Here is a 23,051-nt window from a genome sequence, read left to right on the forward strand (position 1 = left end):
ACAGGAGTCATCTATAATATACAGGATAAAGACTGTAACAACCCTTATGTTGGATAGACAGGCAGAAGACTAATAGAGTGTATCTATGAACTTCAGCCAGCAGTCAGAAGAAACAATGAAAACTTACTTTCACAACACATTGACAGACTCATAGTTTCAACTGGGAAACTGTAAGCATCTTAGATCAAGCTAAATTCAAGAAACGCTAGGGAAGCCTGGCACTCAGCCATCAATAAACACATAGAGATAAACCACATTTAAAGGAGACAATACAAAAGCTGAGAGGGAAACAAAAAGACCAAAACACATTCTCTCCAGCAGCCCAGATAAGCAGGGATTAGCATCAGACAAACAACCAAGCAAAAAATTCCATAATCAGGGAACTACCAAGGAGAAACTCACATCCCCACTCACGCTGGCAAGGCAAGCTACTGTCTGGAGGGCGTGCTCTCTACACTTGGTTTCTTGCAGACCTTTCATTACCCAAACTAGGTAACGTTGCCACTACGTTGCATTGCCTACCAGTTGTCTTCCGGGCGAGATTTAAGGTGCTGGTACTTACCTTTAAAGCCCTACATGGCTTAGGCCCGGGATATTTGCAGGACCGTCTGCTACCGGGGACGACTTCCCATCGCCCAGTGCGCTCACACAGAGAGGGCCTCCTCAGGGTGCCGTCGGCCAGACAGTGTCGGCTGGCGACCCCCAGGGGGAGGGCCTTCTCTGTGGGAGCACCAGCCCTTTGGAACCAACTCCCCCTTGAGCTTCGGATGGCCCCAGACCTCCGGTCCTTTCGCCGCAACCTCAAAACTTTTCTCTTCCATCAGGCTGACCTGGATTGATGATGGGTTTTTAAATATGTTTTAATTTTTAATTAAAAACTAACTGTGTAGTTAGTTTATTTTGGGGCTGTTATTTAATTCTTTTTAAATTTTTGTATTGTTGTTTTTTATTGTTAGCCGCCCTGAGTCCTTCGGGAGATAGGGCGGCATATAAGTCCCAAAAATAAATAAATAAATACTGATTCAAGAAAACAAGCAAGCTCAGAGACCACCAAGGACCCCCGCCCATTTCAACCCTGAGCTACAAATATTGCCCTTTATTGGAAGCTACTGTATATAAACAGGGAGCAAACACCACCAACAAACATCTGCTAGTAAGCCACCAAGCTCAGAGAGCACTCAGCACTCCACTTCTAACTGTGAAGGAATGCACGCGTATGGGCCGAGGAGGCTTGGACCTCTGCTGATTCTTATGAAAAGTCTTCAAACCTTTCAATGAAAGTTAAAAAGAAAATGGAGGACAAACCACCTCCTGAAGAGACTGATCTCAGTTACTACCAGTTCAGGGACTAGCTGCTTCCTCGGGCCCCAGATCTCCCATGAATAAAAAACATACCAGGACAGGTTCACACAGCTCAGACCTCAGTCCAAAAAATAAACGAGGAGATAGCTTCACAGACCCTAAATTGCAGCTGAAATTACGAGACTCTAGGCCAGTTACTACTGGCTTAGGACTTTGTTCTTACCCTGCTTCACCCAGCTCTTGAAAGAGAAAATACAAAGAAGCAAAGGCAAAATGGCAGCTATTAAAGCCTACCTGAGGAGAAAACTACTCTCCTGATGGGCTCCAGGACACTTGATTTTCTTGGGCTTTGTTATTTTTGACCATTACTTCTCTGGTCAGAGCAGCTAACTGTTCTCTCATTATTTCAGTGTCCAGACACCTTAAAGTAGATTTTTGTTTTTCATATTTGCTACAGCAGTGTATATTACATGGAATACTGAATAAAAAACACTTTTAAGTTGAAAAAGGCAGCAAAAATGAAACAAACAAACACATATGCATATCCACGCATAGACACATTTTGTGAACTGAGTCTGATAATGTGTTAAATAATTGCCGCTTACCAGGAATATATCTTGATTGCTTCAAATAGTACTGTTTTGCCGAAGTAGTTGATATTCCAGAGTCGTTTCTCTTCAGAACTTTGTTTTCTCCTGACCTGCCAGAGGTAGGAGACTTAGACTCAGGAACGCTGAAAATAAAGATTATGCAACATCACAAATTAATTCTTAGTCTAAAACAACAAAGTTTTCTTATGGTCTTAGGACGGTTAAGCTAAGAGTTGAATACCACTTAGCAAGAAATGACATGGGATAGGAAAATATATGAAAGCAATTTTCCAAATGAACTCATCCTGATTTAAAAACACAACATTTTTACTGGGCCATACAACGCAGATCCTTTCCAATCCTGTGGAGAATTATTGTGATGTGAATATCACTATAAGTAAGTCCTCCACTTATATCCATGACTCAGCCTGGAATCTCAAGTCGCTGAGCAAAGTGATGGTTAAGAAAGATGCCACAGGACTGCTTCATTCAACAACCATAATTCGAGTTCTCCCTGTTGCAGTCATTAAGCAGAACACCAGGGAGAGGGCTTGGGCCTCTCAATCATAGCGGAACAAGAAGAGGATATAGATTTCCCAATACACCAGGAAGTCCAGGCCTTTTCTTCACCCCACCAGGGAGAAGGATCACGAGAACAATGGTATTTGCTAGTGTTTTTGCCAGATTTGAGGTCTGTTCCTCCGGTGCAGGGGGTCTTCAAACTTGGCCCTTTTATGACTTGTGGACTTTTATGACTTGTGGCTGGCTGAGGAATTCTGGGAGTTGAAGTCCACAAGTCATATAAGGGCCAAGTTTGAAGATCCCTGCTCCAGTGCATGGAGGGATTTCCTCTCATTTTAAGTCTGTCATAACTTTAAATAGTTGTCAAACAACTGGTGTAAATCGAGGGGTATCTATATTTATATATCCTTGGACTTTCCTGTTTTCTGTTTAAGGTACTGTCTTATTAAAAAGGCTAATCATGTCACTGATCCAGTTCCAATTCCCTATTCCAGGAGTTAGCAGGGATTTCCGGCCACAACCATGCAGTTATGCCTTTTATAGTGTTTATTTGTATTAAAAAATTCAGGCCATTACACAATGTGGTTACATGAAACTGTATTATGCATGTGTTAGTTTGCAGCTGCACTGCCCTGGGGGAAAAGCTGTTGGATATGCTTGTAATTAAACTATAGTTGACAATAGTTTTCTTAAAGTCACCACTATAAATATTTAGTCTTTAAGATGTCATAATAGGTTTTTCCGTTTCCCCTGGAAACTCAAAGCATTAATTACTGAAGATCTACTTACAAATCTGTTGAGTTAAATTTGGATATGCCTAAAAAATCCGGTCACTTCAGTGCAATGTACTTTTCCAGATACAGTTATATATAATTTAAGCATTAAGTATAATGATAAATAATGTAAAACTTCTCCAAATACAAGCATGGAGAATTTTACTTTATTTTATTTGCAGCTAAAGGAGTAACATTAAATGCCTTTCTTATTTTTGTTTGCTTTGCTTATGAAATAAGGCAAAGATATCAAGACTTCTCTCTAAGAAAATCCACTCGTGCCATGCCTTAATATAAAATACTGCAATATTTAAAGCAACGATTGACATTATAACTGTATAAAATTCATTTGTTATTGTGTTCAATAGTTGCAGTCCTCTCAGTAATGTACAGATAAATCAAAACACTATTTTAGAGATGTAAAATAATACAGAAAACAATATACAAGTCAGGACTACAATCAAGCAGCATCAATAACAATGACAATAAATACCTCATAAAACAATAATAATTAAAAAAGCAGTAAAATAGCAACATTCTTAAAGCATTCGCCAAAAATATTGTCCAGGGGGAAAACAAAAGATTTTCACCTGGAAATGACCATAGTGTTGGTCCTGGACAAGCCTCTCTAGACCAGGGTCCCCAACCTTAGCAACTTTAAGACTTGTGGACTTCAACTCCCAGAATTCCCCAACCAGCCATGCTGGCTGGGGAATTCTGGGATTTGAAGTCCACAGGTCTTAAAGTTCCCAAGGTTGGGGACCTCTGGTCTAGACAGTGAAATCCAAAAAGAGCTACCACAAAAAGCCATTTCTCTTGTCACCACTCACCTTACTTTGAGTCTTAACATGCAGTCCTTAATATATGGATAGGTAAATAAAGGAGGAGATGCCCTTTCAAGTATCCTGGCTGAAGCTATTTAGAACTGCATATTAAAACCAGTACTTTGAATCAATCCCAAGAACAAGCAAGCACTTTGTTGCTTAAAGTGACTGGATTAGCTACTTGTACTTAGCACTGTAGCTATCCTGTTCTGAATTAAATGAAGATTCCATACTATTTGGGAAAATAAATTCATGTATAAAACATGGCATTAGTCCAAAAGACAAAAAGGAGTTACCAAAGTATAAATAATAATAATAATTTTATTTATATACCGCCCTTCTCCCGAAGGACTCAGGGCGGTGAACAGGGCAAGCATAAAAAATACAAAAATACAAAAGTTAAAAGGGATTAAATATATGCCCAAGTAAAAACAGTAAATACAAATATTAAAATAGCAATAAAAAACCCCACCCATCCCCCATCATGATTGTTGCAAGTGAGTTGCAAATCAGATAATCCATTCAATTACAGTTACCTTTGAGCTGATAATTAACTATTTGTCCAGGTACCTAGCAAGTGGTCTGTAACTATTTTCATATTTCAGATTAAGTCTGTTTCTTTAAAGGTAAAAATGCGTGCTAGTCATTTCCAACTCTAGGGGCTGGTGCTCATCTCCGTTTCAAAGCCGAAGAGCCAGTGCTTGTCCGAGGACGTCTCCGTGGTCATGTGGCTGGCATGACTAGATGCCAAAGGCGCACGGAACACTGTTACCTTCCCACCGTAGTGGTCCCTATTTTTCTACTTGCATTTTTACGTGGTTTCGAACTGCTAGGTTGGCAAAGGCTGGGACGAGTAACAGGCGCTCACTCTGCTACGCGGCACTCGGGATTCGACCCGCCAAACTGCCGACCTTCTGATCGACAAGCTCAGTGTCCTAACCCACTGTGCCATCGTGTCCCTTAGAAGGGACGTTCTTTAGAAGTAGCCTAACCACACCCTCTTTAAGAGACTGGCATTTTATCCACATTCCAAAAGGAGATCACAGTTAATCCTACATGTTGGTAAAATATAAGCTGCATATAACATAGTATACATACAGTACATTTAACTTTTATCAGGGTCAGATGGAGAGACTATATGTTAATCACAAATAACAAAAAAATGTAATACCTTACCTAAAAAGTGATTCTTTTTTTTTCTTTTCATTTAACACCATAATGCTAGGCTTCTTAAAATAAGACATTCCAAATTCTGCATCATCAAAATCATCCAAACTATCCACTGTCTTTAACATTGTTTGACCCCACCGGCGACGATTGTTTTTCATACCCATTGTGCCATTTGAGGGTCCTATGGCTATGTGTTTCTGTTTGATTACAAAAAAATTAGAAGTTACTTCCAATATATTTTAGAATGTTACATTACTATGTTGAACTGGAAAAACTGCAATATCAGGGGAGGGGGTGGTTGAAGGAGCTCTGAATACAGAAATGAAGTAAATCTTGCCTTCTTCTCACAGTAAAAATATATAAAATACAATATTCTACAAAGATTGTAAGAGAGAGTTATAATGATCCACTATAATCATACATTCCTGTGAAAGAAGAGAAATGCCAGGAGCATTACTGCTGCTAAATTAACCTAGGATTGGATATGGAATGTATAGAAAAAAGAGCACAGCCACAAAAAAGAGGATTAACCATAGAAAAAAGTATGTAGCAGAGATAAAAAGATATAGTTAGAGGGGGGGAAAATAGGGGGGGGAACCTGCGGTATGCAGAAACAGCACAAACTACAGATGGAGAAGAATTTTTTTTAAAAAAATGGGAAAAACTAAGGAAATTTTGTAATAGTTCATGGAGGGGAATGTTAAAGAGTGCAGAAAAACTGATTTATGAAGACAGGGTTTTTAAAAAATGCTAAGAAACAGTAACCCAAAATGTACTTGTACATTAACATGTGATGAAATGCTTTTGAATTCACAAGAATATATTGTAAAACTACCTCTCAAAGTGGTTTGAACTGAGCACTTCTGGAGCAATTACAGACTTGTTCATAAGTCGTTTCTGAGTGCAACTTACTGATGTTGAGTTTTTACTGATGGCTGGAAGGAACGACTGAGGCTGTTGCTGTACTGATGGTTGCTGACTCACTGCATTCTGTGGCAGTTGGATTGACTGGAGGGGATGTTGGTTATTCTTGGGTAGACACTGTGGCTTATCAGTTAAATTTAGTGAAGTCTGAGATTCTGGCACAGATACGACTTCTAATTTCGATGTATGTTCAAGTTTGGGCAGAGATGGTTTCCGTTCTGTTATCTTGGAATATGGCTGCTTCTGACTCATGCATTGTGGAGGTGGTCCTAAAACCTGACCCACTTGAAAGTAAGGAAACCTCAGTGCCTAAGGAAAAAGACAACACTAGTAAGTATAAGGTAGCTAAAGGTCTGCAACTAAAGGTCTTGCCAAATAAAGTGTAGAAAAGAAGTATATGAAAGGTCATACAAAATGAAACAAACCAGAATTTGTTTCATGGAAAACAAGACTACTGCAGTTTAGTGACTAAGAATGTAAGCTTGGATGTTCAAATCTCCCATTAACCATAAACTATAAACCACTTAAGTCATGCCCAACTCACTACGGTAGTAATTTTCCAAAAACATTCTAATAATTTCTGTGAACCATTACTTTACCTATGGTCTTCCCCTTCTACTTCCGGACTGCCCCCGACCTTGGTTCATTTCGCCAGGACCTAAAAACCTGGCTCTTTGAGCTATCTGGTCTGGACTGAGGGGTTTAATATTTTTAAATTGTGATTTAATTTTTGTGGCTAGACTTAATTTATTTTAATTTTATATTGGATTGTTTTTAAATTTTGCCTTGTAAACTGCCCTGAGTCCTTTGGGAATAGGGCGGTATATAAACCGAATAAATAAATAAATAAATAAATAAATAAATAAATAAATAAATAAATAAATAAATAAATCTTGTCAAATATAATTATTTTCTAGTTCATCATTCCTGCCCCAATCTGGCATAAGTGTAAGTTTGCCTGCTGATCTAAACCACAGGTGTTAAACTCTGTGTCATGTGACACGTCGTGATGTATCATGACTTTTTTTGCATTACCGGAGCTGGGGTGGGCGCGGCCTCCGTATGATGCACCTGGCCCGCAGGCCGGCATTTTGACACCCCTGATCTAAAGGGTATGTAATTAATAATATCATTTAAAATCTATTTTTGTTCATCTTTCTCAAATGCTCAGTGTACAGTAGCCAGTAACTATGCAGTAGGCAATTTTTTCTCTTTGTTTATCTAAAGCTTTGAGAAATAAATTGAAGTTGTTGTTGAAGATCAACAAGGAAAGACATACACATAATTTTTGAGAAGTATCAATTCATAAAGTCATTTCAAGCACATTTCCCGATTTCCCTAAAACAGGGTAGAAAACATGTAGCCTTCTAGATTTTGTTGGATTCCAACTACAGTCATAGACTTGTACATCTTCCATGTTGTTATATTTAATAAAACTTCAAATACATAGCAATACATTATATAGTTAATCTTATGGATAGGTTTTCCTTCCTTTTGATACTTGGTTAAAGAAAATTACAAAATTATTCTGTATGTTGTGCAAGTGTTTCTAACAAAACCATTTCTGATTTCGATGAAGTGCTTGTAAATGAGTTTGTTTGTTTTTTGTTTTTTTTGCAATAGCTTAAACTCACTGTATAAGCAAAATTGCCATGTTGCTAATACCACAGGCCTGCAATACCTGACTTGCTGTTGGTCGTTTCTTTGGGTCCCAATTCAACATTGCATTCATGAGAAACAATGCCCCACTGCTGGCATTTGGAATGAGCGTCTTTAGATTTATTGAAACACACTGAGGGAATCGAAAATTCATTGCAGCAGCAAGCTGGTATCCTTCTGGCCAATCACTCTGTAAAGTAGAATAGCAAGAGTAGTCTTTAAAACTAAAATAAGTCATTTTTATTATTTATTGTTGAGTGCCTGCAATTATTATTTTTGGTTAATTTGTTTAACCAAAAACCAAACTTGTTCACAGGTAGTCCTCAAGTACTAACCTCAATTGCTACTGGGAACTCCATCTCTTAAGTTACATAATCACAAAATGTAATGGTATGTGAGAATGACTTTGAGGGACGAGGGGAAGATATGTTGCCTTGGAAACTATCAGGCAAAACATGGGGAAGCCCCAGTGCCTTAGCAGTTAGAGGAAGAAACTCAGGAAAGATTTGCCCTAATTGATCTGATGATTAAAAGTGATGACAGGAGATCTGTACCTTCAGACTTAAAAAATTCTATTAATGTAGCCTAACAATAAAGTAGAATTAGTTCATCTAGTTGTGTTTCCTTTCTGGTTTACTTGAAAGGGCTGAGATCAATCTTACAAGTCTGAAGGTACACATTTCCCATGACTTGTGACTTCCTGCTGGCTTCCCCATTGACTTTGCTTGTTGGAAACTGGCTGTGAAGGTCACAAATGGTAATCACAAGATTGCGGAATACTGTAACCATAATACATGCCAAGAGCAACCACTTAACTGCAGAAACACTATGATACCCTCAACTTCAAGGACCAGTTGTAAATCTTTTCCAGTGATGTCATTAACACTGAATAGTCTCTGAACATACAATCGGTGAGGATTACCTGTGTTATATACTGGAAAGTTAATTATAAAGAGTGATGATGTCAATCCCCACAATGGAAGAATGGGTGGACAAGGGACTAAGCTAGCAGAGATGACCAAATTGATTTAGAGAAAAGAATACATCCTGTTTGGTTTTTCTCTGAAATTGCTTCTGAACCTGATTTGGAGTGGCTTTGCTGGATGGAGGATGCTCAAGGGTGTGTGACTGGTGGAAGGGCACGGCATGAGCTCAGAGGGACTTGGGGTGGTTGCTGTGAGAGAGGCTATGCGAGTGGCAGGGAAGGTATGGCATGAGCAAAGTGGAGCTCTGGGTGTGCATGGAGGTGGAAGACTTACCTGAGCAGCTTACCACTTTCCCTGCTGGTTTCCCCATTGACTTTGCTTTTGAGAACCCAACAGGGAACGTTTGCAAATTGCAAATGCAAGAGCATGGGGTGCTGCAACTTTATAAGTAAAAGCTGGGCACCAAGTATTCAGATCATTTATTTTATTTTATTTATTATTTATTCACATGACCAGGGAGTGCTGGGACAGCGAGAACTTTGATGATCGGTCTTAGCCACCACTCATTCAGCACCATCATAACTTCAAATGGTTCGTGAATGAGCGGTCGTTAAACCAAGAGCTACCTGCCGTTTTAATTGTATTCCCACCAACTGTAATAATATGCACTTTCAAAATACTTTACCTTCCTTGGTGTTCCTAACACCTGGCAAATTTTGAAAATTTCATCAACTTCACTTGTTCCTGGAAAAAGTGGTCTTAGTGTATATAGTTCAGCCATTATGCTACCAACAGCCCAAATGTCAATCGGAGAACTATAAACAGAAGATTTCAATAAAACTTCAGGTGCCCGATACCTGAAAAGGGTGAAGAGAAATAATTGATAACTTGTCAAGAGGCTTGTAAAATAAGTGAAATCCACCATTAAAACTCACACTTACCATCTGGTGGAAACATAATCTGTGTATGGAGGTTGAGATCTTAGTTCTCTAGCCAATCCAAAATCAGCAATTTTAACAAGTTCTGGGCCCATACAAAGAAGGTTTTCAGGTTTCATATCTCGATGAAAAAATCCTGTAAACATGAATGTAGAATAAACACATAACAATGGTGCAGACTTCAAATTCTACTAATAATAGGATTCTTTATTTTGAACTACATGGATTGCCATAAAAATCTGCTTTTAAATTTTGTTTTCAAATAAAATACAGGCTTAAATACAGGCTTCAAAAATTTATCAATCGGGTAGAACTTGGAGCTAACCTATTTCAGAGATCTGTTACTAACTGAATCAAAATATGCTTAAGTCACTGGGTCAACTACATTTGATTCAGTGATCAAAATTTTAAGAGATTTTTTTTTAGAAATAGAATGAAATTAAGAATAGTATATGTTTAAGGAAGAAAAACAAATAACTAGGTCAGATTTTTTCATGATTAAATAAATTTAGCCTAAGCATTGTTCACCGTACATTTAACGTAAACTTCTTCATACCCTTTACTGCCAAAACTGATTCTTTTAAAAGCATATCATTCACAGCAATAATAATCTTTGAAATTTGTTCTCCTCCTTACAGAATCAATTAAATCTTGCAATAATATCACAACTGGTATTAGAAACCAGGAATCTGATTCTGTGAAATAGGTAACAGGAAGACCAATGTAGGACTAGGCACAGATGTGATGACAAAAGGATCGTAAAATATTACAATATAAAGAATAAAATTGAGAGAGAGAGAAATGTCAGGTAACTAACATTTTAAGATGTAACAAATTAAATGTTTGTGTTTCTCATAATATAGACTATTCCAAATCCATACACTCCACTACTAAAGGAGTGTCTTCTATAGATTTCTATAATACTGCACCTAGCCCTACAATTTCTAGTGGTGCAGAACACTGTAAAATGTACTGCCTGCATTCTAATAACAACAAATGGATAGGAAAATGTGTACCCTTCAATAAAAATTAGGCAGCCAAACATGATATATACAAAGGCACAGAACTACTTTATTCAACTTAATACCATCTCTTAGAGACTACACACTATGAAATATGACAGCCCATTACAGTAATTACAAATGTGAACAAAGTGAATTAGGATTTAGAGTGGGTTTGGAATAAGTGCTGGTCATCAAAAACCTGATGAACTTACAAAAAAGTGTCCCCTGAAAGATATCAAAGGATTAAACCTAATCCATACTTCCCTTTGGAGTAGCTTTTTGTGCCCAAATATAGCACTGCTCTGGATGGAACCCTATGCCAAGAAACTGTAACATCGACTACCAACAATCAACTAATGTAGTTACTGGGATTTAGGTTCTGAAACATTTGATTCTCAAAATAATCTGATTTTTCTCTAAAATAATTTATTTAGCAATTATTTTAAACACTTTATCACTGAAATATTGGTACCATACATCACATGTCTACGTCTCCTGTTTGATAAGGCTTACATTAGCATACTCTAATACACAGTAGCAGCAATACACTGTACTCACCATGTTTATGGATAAAAGCTAACCCTTGTAATATTTGATACAAAATGTTCCTGATGACAGACTCAGGAAACAGTTTATTTCTGTAATGAAACAAATTAACAAGGTGAAAAAAACAGGATTTTTTTTCAGATAAAAACAAACATACTTTACTATTTATCCAATGCCTTAACCACTTTTTAAAACCAAAAATCACTGTAACAGATAAGTGACCTTAAAGAATTCAATTTCCATCAAAAACAGGTCTTCTATTAATAAAAACCAGAAAAACCTCTTAGTTGGAAAAAGGAGAAAAGTGCATTATTTCCTCTTTCAAAATCCTACATAGCCTGTCATAACTTTAGTACACTAGAAAAATGTTTCAATCTTTGGATCTTATTATTCTTATGGCTTATGATGAAGTAGCAATCAAGCGTGTGGCTTATTTGGGGAGAAATAATAAAGAGGTTTAAGGGTAAAAATTTGACCTTTATTTTAGGAAAAATATATACCATTTGAAATGCAATATTTTGCTACCAAATACCAATAATATAATCTGAGAGTAGCATAAATGCCAGGGATTTTCCACCTCTGGCTTACTGTATAATATGAATTCATTATGGTTTTTCACCATTCTATCTAACACGGAGAGCCAGTGTGATGTAATAGTTAAGGTGCTGGTCTAGAAACCAGGAAAGTAATCCTGCCTTAAGAATGAAAAACTGGTTGGATAACTTTGAGCCAGTCACTATTTCTAAGGACAACTCACTCATAGGTTGTTGCTATGATTCAAATAGGAAAGAAAGGAATATTATCTATGTTTGCTACCTTATTAATAAAAAAAAATGCAGGTGGGATTTATAAACAATCTAATAAACATCAAAAATTATATTTTATTAAACTAACAGCGTGATTTGAGATGCACAATTATTAAAGAATGTGAAAACAGCAAATTGGTTCTAAACATACCTGTCTTTCATTAGCTGATACAGATTTTCCTTCATATATTCAAACACAAAATACAGGTGGTCATTTTCTCGAATAACTTCTTTCAGCTTTATTATGTTGGCATGATTAAGTTTCTTCAGAGACTACAAGAAAACAAATAGTTTTAATGGGAGAGGTTAGTTCAAAGTCGAATAGAAATATTTACCAATTATAAAGGCTCACAGATTTCATTTCCATTGTGATTTAGGATGCAAACTGAACCTAATGTGTAGATCTTTAAAATTTACAAAGTATATTGCCATAAAATCTATATGTGAGTTAAATTGGTCTGGGTGCCTTTTCTTTCTTGTTTGTCTATCTAGCCCAGGGGTGTCAAACTCAATTTCACTGAGAGCCACCTCAGCATTACGGGTGTCTTCAAAGGTCCAGTTGTCCCCTTTTTTCCCTCAGGCTTGCCCCACCAACACGTCTCCTCTCTTTCCTATCGCCTTCTCTTCCCCCCCCTCACTGCTCCTCCTTCCCGCCAAAACCCCTTTTATATTCTCTCCTCTCTCATGCGTTCACTCACTGCCTGGCTGGCCTTTTCACACAGCACTCATCAGCTGCAGCTGTGTGCGATGATTCTAGAGTCCCCGCAAGCCTCGGCAGTTTGACAGTTCCAGCTGACTCTTCCCCCAAAGACTGCGAGTGGCTGCTGGCCACCAGGTAGCCCCAATCAGCTGGAGCCACATGCACAGATCCCGGGGCCTCAGTAGAGGCCCAGCAACATTGCAACTCCAGCTGACCCTCCCTCAGACCTATCTGGCGCTGCTCACACCCCCTCACCACATAGTCAATAACCTCCTCCTACTAGTCTGCTTGCAGGCCAGATCTGAACACATCACAGGCCCATGGGCCTTGAGTTTAACATGTCTGATCTAGTCTATGCAATCCAGATGAAATTATTGCTTACAAAAAGCTACACTAGAGAAGGCTGAAAAGGGGAGAGGAGGTTGCATTTTAGCACAGACAAATCCAATTGCTTAAATTATTCTCGCATAAATCAAACCAAACAGAACAGAAAAGCACAAATTATTAGCCTTTAGTCAGCAAATAGCTTTAAGAAGTCTTCAATCTATAGATGACTTTTACCAATACCAATTAGCCGAGATCTTAACAATTCTTTTTCTTTTTCTTTCTAGGTATTGATTATAGAAAAGAATGGTAATTAGAACAGCAAATCTGGAGTATTTACACTGAATGTAATTTATCAGGTCTAACTATATTATTAAAACTATCATACTGCTCTAATTACCTTAATTTCCCTTAGACTCATACATTCCTCCCAAGAATAGAATTTCCTTTTCATTCTGAAATAAAAGTTAAAAGAAATCTTTGAAATAAGAGAATCATACCCTACCACCACCACCACCACCACCCCGCTCAAATTTTGTAAAACTGTTAAAATATACTGAGTTTCAAAATATTAGTACACAGCCTTTTACTTTAAGGAAAGTCCAGCATGAGAAATACCCCTCTGTTTTGAGAGGTTACTGCTTTTAAAAATCCAAAGTTGAATTAAAAGATTTACTAGGGACCATTTTGACAGTTACTGTTTGTAATACTCAAAATTCCTCCCAATTCACCAACCTGGTCCCAAATTTGTATAGCATCTAAATAAATTCAACAGCTAGTGCAGATTTATTTAATTTAATTTAATTTAATAATTTGATTTGTATACCGCCCTTCTCCCGGAGGACTCAGGGCGGTGAACAGGGCAATACACAATAAAAATCGAATACAAAAATTAAAAAGCCATTAAACATTATGCCCATAAAATCAATACATATTAAAGTTAAAACTAGTTATAAAAACCCAACCCCATCCCGTCAGACCAGGCCAGCTTGTTCGAAAAAGAATGTTTTGAGATCGCGCCGGAAGGAGCGAAGGTCGGGGGCCATCCGGAGCTCAACCGGTAAGCGGTTCCAAAGGTCTGGCGCGCCCACAGAGAACGCTCTCCCCCTGGGGGTCACCAATCGGCATTCTTTGATCGGCGGCACCCTGAGGAGGCCCTCTCTGTGGGAGCGCACTGGACGGAGGGAAGTTGACGCCGGCCGCAGGTGTTGCCGTAGGTAATCCGTATGATCTTCTATTCACAAGGGGGGAATTCATTTTTTTTTTCAAATGGGGGAAGGACAGAATAACAAAAACTACTTCTCTCTTATTTCTATCCTGCTACCCAAAACAAGGTGCTGGTGATGACCTATAAAGCCCTAAATGGCATGGGTCCGGGTTATTTACGGGAGCACCTCTTGCCGGCGTTAATTTCCCATCGCCCTGTATGCTCCCACAGAGAGGGCCTCCTCAGGGTGCCATCGGTCAAGGAATATTGACTGGTGACTCCCAGGGGGAGAGCATTCTCTGTGGGCGCGCCTGCCCTCTGGAATCAGCTTCCGGTTGAGCTCCGGATGGCTCCCGACCTTCGCTCGTTTCGCCGCGACCTGAAGACTTGGTTGTTTGAACAGGCCGGCCTGGACTGAGGGATTGGATTTTAGTGTTTAATTTTTTTAAAAAAAATTAAATTTTAGATTGTATTTATTACTTAGGGCTATTGATTTAATCTTATTTTAATTTTTATACCTTGCGTGTTGTTACTGTTTTAATTGCCCTGTACACCGCCCCGAGTCCTTGGAGAGGGGCGGTATATAAATCTAATAAAATAAATAAATAAAATAAATAAAAACCAAGTAAAACAACCACCTGAAATTTTCAATGTCAAAATGCTTTAAGATAACAGGTTGAAGGTAAAGTGTCTTTGAGTTAAGTTCAACTTTTGTTGACCTTATGAGGAAATGCTACCATAAATTAACAAGACTAGTCTGCCTAAGCAGCATATGTAAGAAAGTGTAATACAGCAAAGAAAGGCATATGCAGCAAAGCGGGGGAAAAAAAGTTATAACAGCACAGTCATACAATTTGATCTCCCAGAGATCTCAGAAGCTGACATGTAGAGGACTCTGCTGTTAAGCATTAAACGAACGTGAGGATATGGTGGCACTTACCTTTTGATGGCCACAAGCTCCCCTGATTCTTTGCTCTTCCCCATCAGAACACTGCCATAGGTTCCATCCCCAAGTTGCTTCAGAGTTGTGTAACGATTCATTTTGTAAAGTAAGGTAGCCAGCCAAATGCTCAAAAATCTTGAGTGATTCTTTTTCAGAATGGTGCTGTTATAGGAGTAGGTAACCTGTCATAGTAGTTGCTTAAGTCATCAGTCTTCTTTCAATATTATAACCACTCTATCCAGAAATAATATAGTAGCAGATGGAGAAAAGCTGCCATCCTTACATGGATCCTTGATAACAAAACATATTATATGGGAAATGTTAGACACGAGGGATTGCAGTGGTATAATATACAATGCAAAATTAATATTCTTAATATAAAATTATGCATTCAATGAAGATTGGACCTAAAACAAAAATATTCTGGCAAGTTACAACAGTTCGACTTACAACAGCTCATTTAGTGACCGTTCAAAGTTACAGCGCTGAAAAAAGTGACTTATGGCCATTTTTTTACAGTTACAACCTTTGTAGCATCTCCGTGATTATGTGATCAAAATTCAGATGTTGGGCACTGGTTCATTCTTATGACCATTGCTGTGTCCCTGGGTCATGTGACCACCTTTTGCAACTTTTTGACTAGCAAAGTCAATGTGGAAGTCAGATTCACTTAACCACCAGGTTACTAACTTATTAACTGTGGTGATTCACTTAAGAACTGTGGCAAGAAAGGCCATAAAATGGGGGGAAACTCACTTAACAAATGTCTCATTTAACAGCAGAAATTTCTGGCTCAATTGTGATTTTAAGTCGAGGACTACCAGAATCCTTTTTTACCTCTATAGTTGCACAGGACTCCATCTGTATTCTGAATCTATTAATATTGGTTAAGGCACCAGGCCAGAAATTGTAGGACTGTGAGTTCTAGTCTTGCCTTAGCCATGAAAATCAGCTGGCTGACCTTGGACTAGTCACTTTCTCTCAACCCGACCCACCTCACAGGGTTGTTGTTGTGGTCAAAATAGGAGGGAGGGGTGTTGGATATGCCTGCTGCTTTGACTTATTTGTAATAATAATGAAGACAGGATATAAACAGATAAGTAAATAAATATATAAAAAAGCAAGCAAGCAAGAACACTATATTTTGTGTATGGAATATATCCAACGTAATTATTACATACATTAGAATTATACATTTACCCATGTCTGGGAGAAGAGGCTAGGCAACATATGCTTTTTATCATTTGATTTGTTTTAAAGAAGGGAAAAATGCAATAAAGATGTTTAGTCGTATTTCTTTGACTTATTTTATTCATAATCATATTTTTATGTAAAGTCTTTTTTTAACATATTACACCTCTTGTGTAGTATTATTATCTTGCAGATTTAGATTTCCAGGCTGGTTGTATTTAAAAATATGGGAACAAATACTTCTACATCCTTTATTTTTATTCTTGAATTTAATAAAGAAAATAAAGAAAACAAAGAAATCCATCAATGGGCTGAATTATGAAACGTATATTTTTGGAATACTCTTACATGTTTTATATATTATAGTGATAAAATGAAATACTGACACTGCCATTAATCTATACCTGAAATCCACAAAGGAAACTTATATCAGGGCTTTTCAACCAGTGGTACGGATACCACCTGTGGTACTTTGGCACCTGGCAGGTGGTACGTGACCATCCTAGAAAAGTGGTAGTTGGGGAGGGGAATGAGCTGAACCAGTAGCAGCACCACACAAGCCTGAGTGAGAAATGGCTGGAGCTGCAGGGCTGTCAGGGCTGAGCGGAAGTGCCAGGATCAGCACTTCTTTGGGGCTGTCAGGGCTCAGTGGAAGCACCAGGATCAGCGCCAGGCTCCAGCTGGAGCTCGGCACTGATCCTGGCGCTTCTGAGCCCAGAAGAAGCGCCGATCAGCTGGAATGTTGGTCTTGTGATATACATTCAGATACTTGGCAACTGATTTATATTTATGATGGCCACAGTGTCCCAGGGTCATGTAAAGTGACCAAAACCTGCTGCAACCACCCAGCACAGGGGTGGGGGAATAAAAACCAAACACACCCCACACCCCCGCTGCCAATCCTCAACAGAAATGCTCACAACAATGAAAACCTCGGAGAGGAGGAAGAGCGCCGCTAGGCAGGCAGGCAGGTGTCTTGCTCGGCTGTGGCTTGGGCACTTTTTTCAGTGCCACTGTAACTTCAAATAGTCACTAAGCCAACTGTTGTAAGTCGAGGACTACCTGTACTTCATTTTTTTTGGTCATCAAGTTTTTGACACCTTGCTAGGTGACTGGTGGTACTCGGATGTTGCCATATCCTAAAAATGGTACAATGGGCGAAAAGGTTGAAAAGCCCTGATTTATATGCTGTAAGAATTAACTGGGTACAGAAGATGCGAGAGAAAGTAAAACAAATATTGGAACATATACAGGGTTTTCTTTTAGAGGTTAGAACCGGAAATTTAATTTAAATTTGTTTTAAAAAATTAATGCATTTCACTGCAGGTAATGCTATTGTCTTTGTCTAAAGACATAACAGAGGAAGTATAGAAGAGGGTATACAGCCTGAAAAAGGGAGCAAGGAGCAAAACGTAACTGTCCATTTATTATTTAATTCTATACCTGATTCTCAATACTTTCACACTCTTAAATACTCTATAAGTATTTACTATTCCATCAGGTAACTTCCATACAGGCCCACAGAGTATTCTACAATCTCATCTGACTCAGATGCAGAACTGACATATTCCCAAGGCAACATCTTGGAGAAAGAGGAAAGATCCTACTGTAAACAACAGATTGTTCCTTATTGATGAGAACATGCTACTAATAATCTACTCAAGCAGCATTAAGAAAGGATTACAGGAGAGGGCAGACAGAGGACATATTTACACAACTCAGCAATTCTTAGCAGTATGAGAAAAAAATCAGGGGGGAAAATTGCACAACATATTATTGTCAAAGATGGAGAAAGATATAACTATATTCCAAAACTGGATTTTATCACTATTTGAGAATTATTTGTTTGCTGAGCATAGGGTCCACTAAAACAGATTATTTCTAGATTCTGGTTTTCTGTTGGTACAATGCAAATGCTGATTAATATCATTCTACCGGTATGTCAATATGTTATGGCATGTTTTTAAAAATTGGGCTGAATGACTGTTTCTATGCATAAAATACATTTCCATATTTCTGACTTTGGTGTGGCTTTTTAATATTAAAATAATAATAAAAACAGCATAACAAGGTCTTTGGAGATCATGCTTATAAAGATGCTTTAAGATATGTCAAGTATTTCACATAAAACTCATGCTGGACCCCTAATACTAAATCCTATAAATAACTGCACCAGCAGATCACTGGATTGTGCTATTAACTCTTAATTATTCTAGGTTAATACTTGATGGGCCTTACTCATAGAAACTTTATTTTTAAAGGCTATACTCTATGAATGCTCAATTTTACTTTTATTTTTTATGTTTTCTCATTGAAACAGTAAAACAAAATAACTTTTAATTAACAAAATAACTTTTAATTCTCACAATCAGAAATCAAAAGCAGACTTCATATATATATTATGCAAGTAAAAACCGTTATTCTTATATTTGCTTCTGACTTCAAGAATATTCGTAACAATAGCAACACAATATTCATTATTCTTATATTTAGTTTTTAATCTGGAAATAACTTTAAAACTTTTTTCAAATGCTAGTACTGATGGAAGGTGGCCACAAATGTAAATTCATAAAATGTACTTTTTAAAAAAATAAGAGACCAGAAAATCTGTTTCTTCACATACAAGTATACAATAAAATGCCTTGAAAAGGCAGTTAGATGTTACCCCCTCAAAACTCTGTTATTAACAATTGTAAATTGAAGGTATTTTGATTATGAAAAAAAAGAAATGTATCTGAAATCAGCAGGGTTTCTTCAGTCTTCTTCCTTGTTTACTTTTACAGGAAAAATTGTTGTTGTTGTTGCTAAACACTGACAAGGTGTTACCAAGGTAGTAAAACATATATTGCACATCCACACTGTCCTATGAAAACTAAAGCCTTCTTTAGACTTGACATGAATTAAACTTTATTTTGTGTCTGTACATCTGTCACCATTTCTATATTTTCTGAAATTTTGTTCAACTCACTGCAAAATTAAGTTTTTAAGAGCATTCCAACATTTATTGCACAATATTTTCTTCACTTCCTTAAAACTATTTTACTAATTTAATGGAAGATACTTCTAACACTTCAATCCTCTGAAGAATTGGGTATACCCATCAAATACTATTGTAGAGTTTATTTTTTATTTATTTATTTATTTAATTTTATTCCCATTTATATCCCGCCCTTCTCCGAAGACTCAGGGCGGCTTACAATCTAAAGCACAAATCAATGTGCTTAGCAATATATATATATATATATCTGGATGGAGTCACTGAAGCAGTAGGCGTGAGCTTAAATGGACTCCAGAAGATGGTAGAGGACAGGAAGGCCTGGAGGAATGTTGTCCATAGGGTCGCGATGGGTCGGACACGACTTCGCAGCTAACAACAACAACAACATCTGCTTGTGCAAAATGAAGTCAAATAATAAAAATACACTTTCTGTAAACCCAAAAACTTTGCGCTCTTGAACAAAATTCAGTAACTGAATCATCAGATAACTTCATTAAACTTCTCACCAAATTAGAGGAAGAAATATTTAACTTCACAGTAATAAATCTTAACAGTAGAATGTTTAAATGTACCATTTTGATACATATAAAAGATTAGCGCCATGTAACTAACTGTGCTTCACTCTGATCAAATTATATAAATGTACAAAGGAAAGAAATATCTCTCCTACTGTTGAATCATTGCTTCATCTATGCACGCTAATGCTAAGATCAAAATTCTCCAACTCCACACTTTATAGTATGATTACAAATAATTTTGCAACAATGTTAATAAGTTCAAATGTACTAATTAGACCCACATAGTTCATCTATGAAAATGTTTTCATTGTAAAAAGCACGGGCAAAATCTAGACTATTTCATACACAGTCCTCACACCTATTTTATACTTACAAAATAAAAAATACAGAGTGCAGATGACTCTAAAAGACTAGAGACCTCTCTCACAAAAGAACAAACATGTTGTCAGCAGAAGTATGTCATTAGCTTATCAACTAAAACCCCATATTCCAATTGTTACTCCAAGCCAGGACAGTTGTTGGGTAACTTTGTCATTATCGTATTTTCCTAGTTCCAAGAGATTGTTGGGAAAACAAAATATGTAAAATACGCTGCCTTGAATTTTTGAAGTATAATCAGTAATGAATACATAAAATTGGACCCGTTGCCCATTGAAACTTAAGTTTTAGAAGGTTTAACTTTTGCCACTCAACCCAAACAATTCCATATCCATCTTACGCCTAGGGCTTATTCTCAACTTAATAATGGGTTGGGTGGCAAAATTGAAAATAAATGTCCGAGTCATTCTTTTGAGCAGAAGTGAGCAAAATCAAATTGTAAATGCAACAGTACTTACACCTAGGGGGGAAAAAAGCCCGGAGGGAAAAAAAAAACCCGACCTATAAGTTTGCTACAGATGCTTTGGGACTTCAGTTCCCATCAGCCCCAGCCCATGCAGCCAACTGCGGAAACTGAAGTCCAAAACAGCTGAGGGGACCCACGAGTCCGGTTCTGCTCCGGACGAGTTCCGCAGGAAAACCTATCCCTGTTTCTTCTACCCGCCGTGACCGCCCAAGCCTTCCTCTTCCTCCTCCTCCCACCATCGCCCCATCTTCTCTTCGCCTAGTAGTCACTACTACTCCGTCCTCCTTCGCCGCACACTCACTGCTGAACTCTTGGCCGCCCAGGGAGGGTCCAGGGCCTCCTCCGGAGCCGCCTTTCCTTAGCTGCCTCATCCCACCTCCGAACCGTCCCCAGCGCCCTCCACACTACCGAGGCCGGGCTCTGCACCGACTTGTCACCTTGGCAACAGGCCTTCTCAGCGAATCCCCAAGCTAACTTGCCGACGCGAGCGAGCTACGGACGGAGTGGGCGGGACTTAAGAGAAAGAGAAGAAGAAGAAGAAGAAGGCGTGGAGCGGGGGGGAAAAGACGTATGGAATCAGAGGGGGAGCTCGCGCTCGCAATTGCTTGGAGTTTCTGATTGGCTGAGCTCGGAGACGATTCCAGACCGGCCCGCCGCCGGGATGACGCGCTGCGCAGAACGTGATTTATTCCTCATTTCACGCAGAGGGACCGTTTGGAACAGCACGGGGAAGAAAATTGAAAGCCCATAGGAATCGCTGGCTGATGGTTATCACCAGCTCTCTTATTTGCTCAAATGCCTTTTACCTCCAACTTTCTAGAGAGCATTGTTTCTCAACTTGGCAACTTCCCCAGCACGCTGGCTGGAGTCCACACAACTCAAAAGTTGCCAAGGTTAAGCCACACCGTTCCTAGGTCATAAAATAAACCATATTAAAGACAGTAATAGGGATCTCCGAACACACTGAGCTAGGAACTGCAGTACTGGGTGCTTGTTACTGGTGGTTTTTAATAAGAGATTGGACAACTATCTGAAATACTATAGCAGGGGTCTTCAAACTTGGGCTTTGCATGACTTGTGGACTTCAACTCCCAGAATTCCTCAGCCATCATGCCTGGCCGAGGAATTCTGGGAATTGAAGTCCCCAAGTCATAAAAGGGCCAAGTTTGAAGACCCCTGTACTATAGGGTCTCCTGCTTGAGTGGAGGTTGGACTAGAAGACCTCCAAGGTCCCTTCCAACTCTTAGTCTGCTGCCATAATCACTTTTATTTTGGCACGTTGTGCAAAATTACAAAAAAAAGGTTGATTAAATTCACCATCAGCTATGGTTATTCATGGATAACCAAGTCATACAAGCCCAGCTAATCAGACTTGTAACTTAATAGTAACCAATTACAGACACTAAGCCACTTTGAGCTTTGTACTGCTTGAATAAAGGATTACTGGTAGTTTATTCTGGGAAATCAGAAGCACTCTGGACGAAGGCATTGGCAAATCGTTTCTGTACTACTGTAAAAATAAAGGGGAACAAAAGCACAACTGTATGAAGTCATCAGCATCTCAACTTGACTCAAGAATGCATATGAAATGGCAATGTCACTCATGTCCCATGGAGCCCAGTACATTTTTGGGAGAGCCTGGTCTAGCACAATCTGCTGCCAGCCTGAAACACCACTGTATGAAAGAAAGTTGAAAGGCTCTACAGATGCACCGTTCCTTCTGACATAGCAGCTATACTTGCAGCACAAGAGAGGAATATTTGCATTTGACAGATTGAGATCCTACATCTAAGAGAATAAGAATATTTCTTTATATATGGAAGAACATTATAAACTGGATTAGAATAGCATACTAGCCCAGACTAAAAGGACATGAGTAATTTATGGTTCTTTATATTGTGGGAATGTAACCATTGTTTTAGCCCGTTGTAGGAACTAGCCCATCAAATAAACTGTATTAAAATATGGCTTATTAGCTTAGGCATAGCATCCGGTGTAGATACAGGCAAATCTACACAGAATACCCTAAAGTTTTCTTGACTGCGCTATTGTAAAATGTCTGCAGAGTTGTTTATGTTCCTTACCACAGATTTCAACTTGTGTTGACAGATAAATTGATTCCACTGCAAGTCAACTGTGTAAAAAAAACAGGCTCCATTCTCTAAAGTCTAAAGGATAAACTGTTGAAAACATCGAATCTTCTCAGGTTAAAGAAAGTTCAAAAGAAACTTTATAACTAATGCCATAAGTTAAATTAAGTGTGAAACATTCCTGCTATTGTTTACAGAACATGCTTCTAGATTTAAGTCCTAGCTTAATGAAGAAGGAAAAAAAGACTAATT

The 23,051-nt window shown here is 38.3% G+C and overlaps 1 protein-coding gene across 1 annotated transcript in view; it reads right to left on the minus strand.

Moving 5' to 3' along the window:
* The window catches only part of MAK (male germ cell associated kinase), a 36,125-nt gene extending 14,985 nt beyond the window's left edge, over positions 1 to 21,140 (minus strand). The window contains exons 1-11 of the mRNA XM_081322415.1: positions 21,011 to 21,140; positions 15,156 to 15,448; positions 13,409 to 13,463; positions 12,136 to 12,257; positions 11,191 to 11,270; positions 9,632 to 9,764; positions 9,376 to 9,547; positions 7,787 to 7,954; positions 6,094 to 6,414; positions 5,188 to 5,378; positions 1,908 to 2,035 (exon numbers count right to left, since the gene is read on the minus strand). Of these exons, the coding sequence (XP_081178541.1) occupies positions 1,908 to 2,035; positions 5,188 to 5,378; positions 6,094 to 6,414; positions 7,787 to 7,954; positions 9,376 to 9,547; positions 9,632 to 9,764; positions 11,191 to 11,270; positions 12,136 to 12,257; positions 13,409 to 13,463; positions 15,156 to 15,256 (1,471 nt within the window). The 5' untranslated portion in view covers positions 15,257 to 15,448; positions 21,011 to 21,140. The remainder of the gene's footprint in view (positions 1 to 1,907; positions 2,036 to 5,187; positions 5,379 to 6,093; positions 6,415 to 7,786; positions 7,955 to 9,375; positions 9,548 to 9,631; positions 9,765 to 11,190; positions 11,271 to 12,135; positions 12,258 to 13,408; positions 13,464 to 15,155; positions 15,449 to 21,010) is intronic.
* Between the last annotated feature and the right edge of the window lie 1,911 nt (positions 21,141 to 23,051).

The sequence above is a fragment of the Vipera berus genome, assembly GCF_964194415.1.
Source record: "Vipera berus genome assembly, chromosome: 3".
Lineage (NCBI taxonomy): Eukaryota > Metazoa > Chordata > Lepidosauria > Squamata > Viperidae > Vipera > Vipera berus.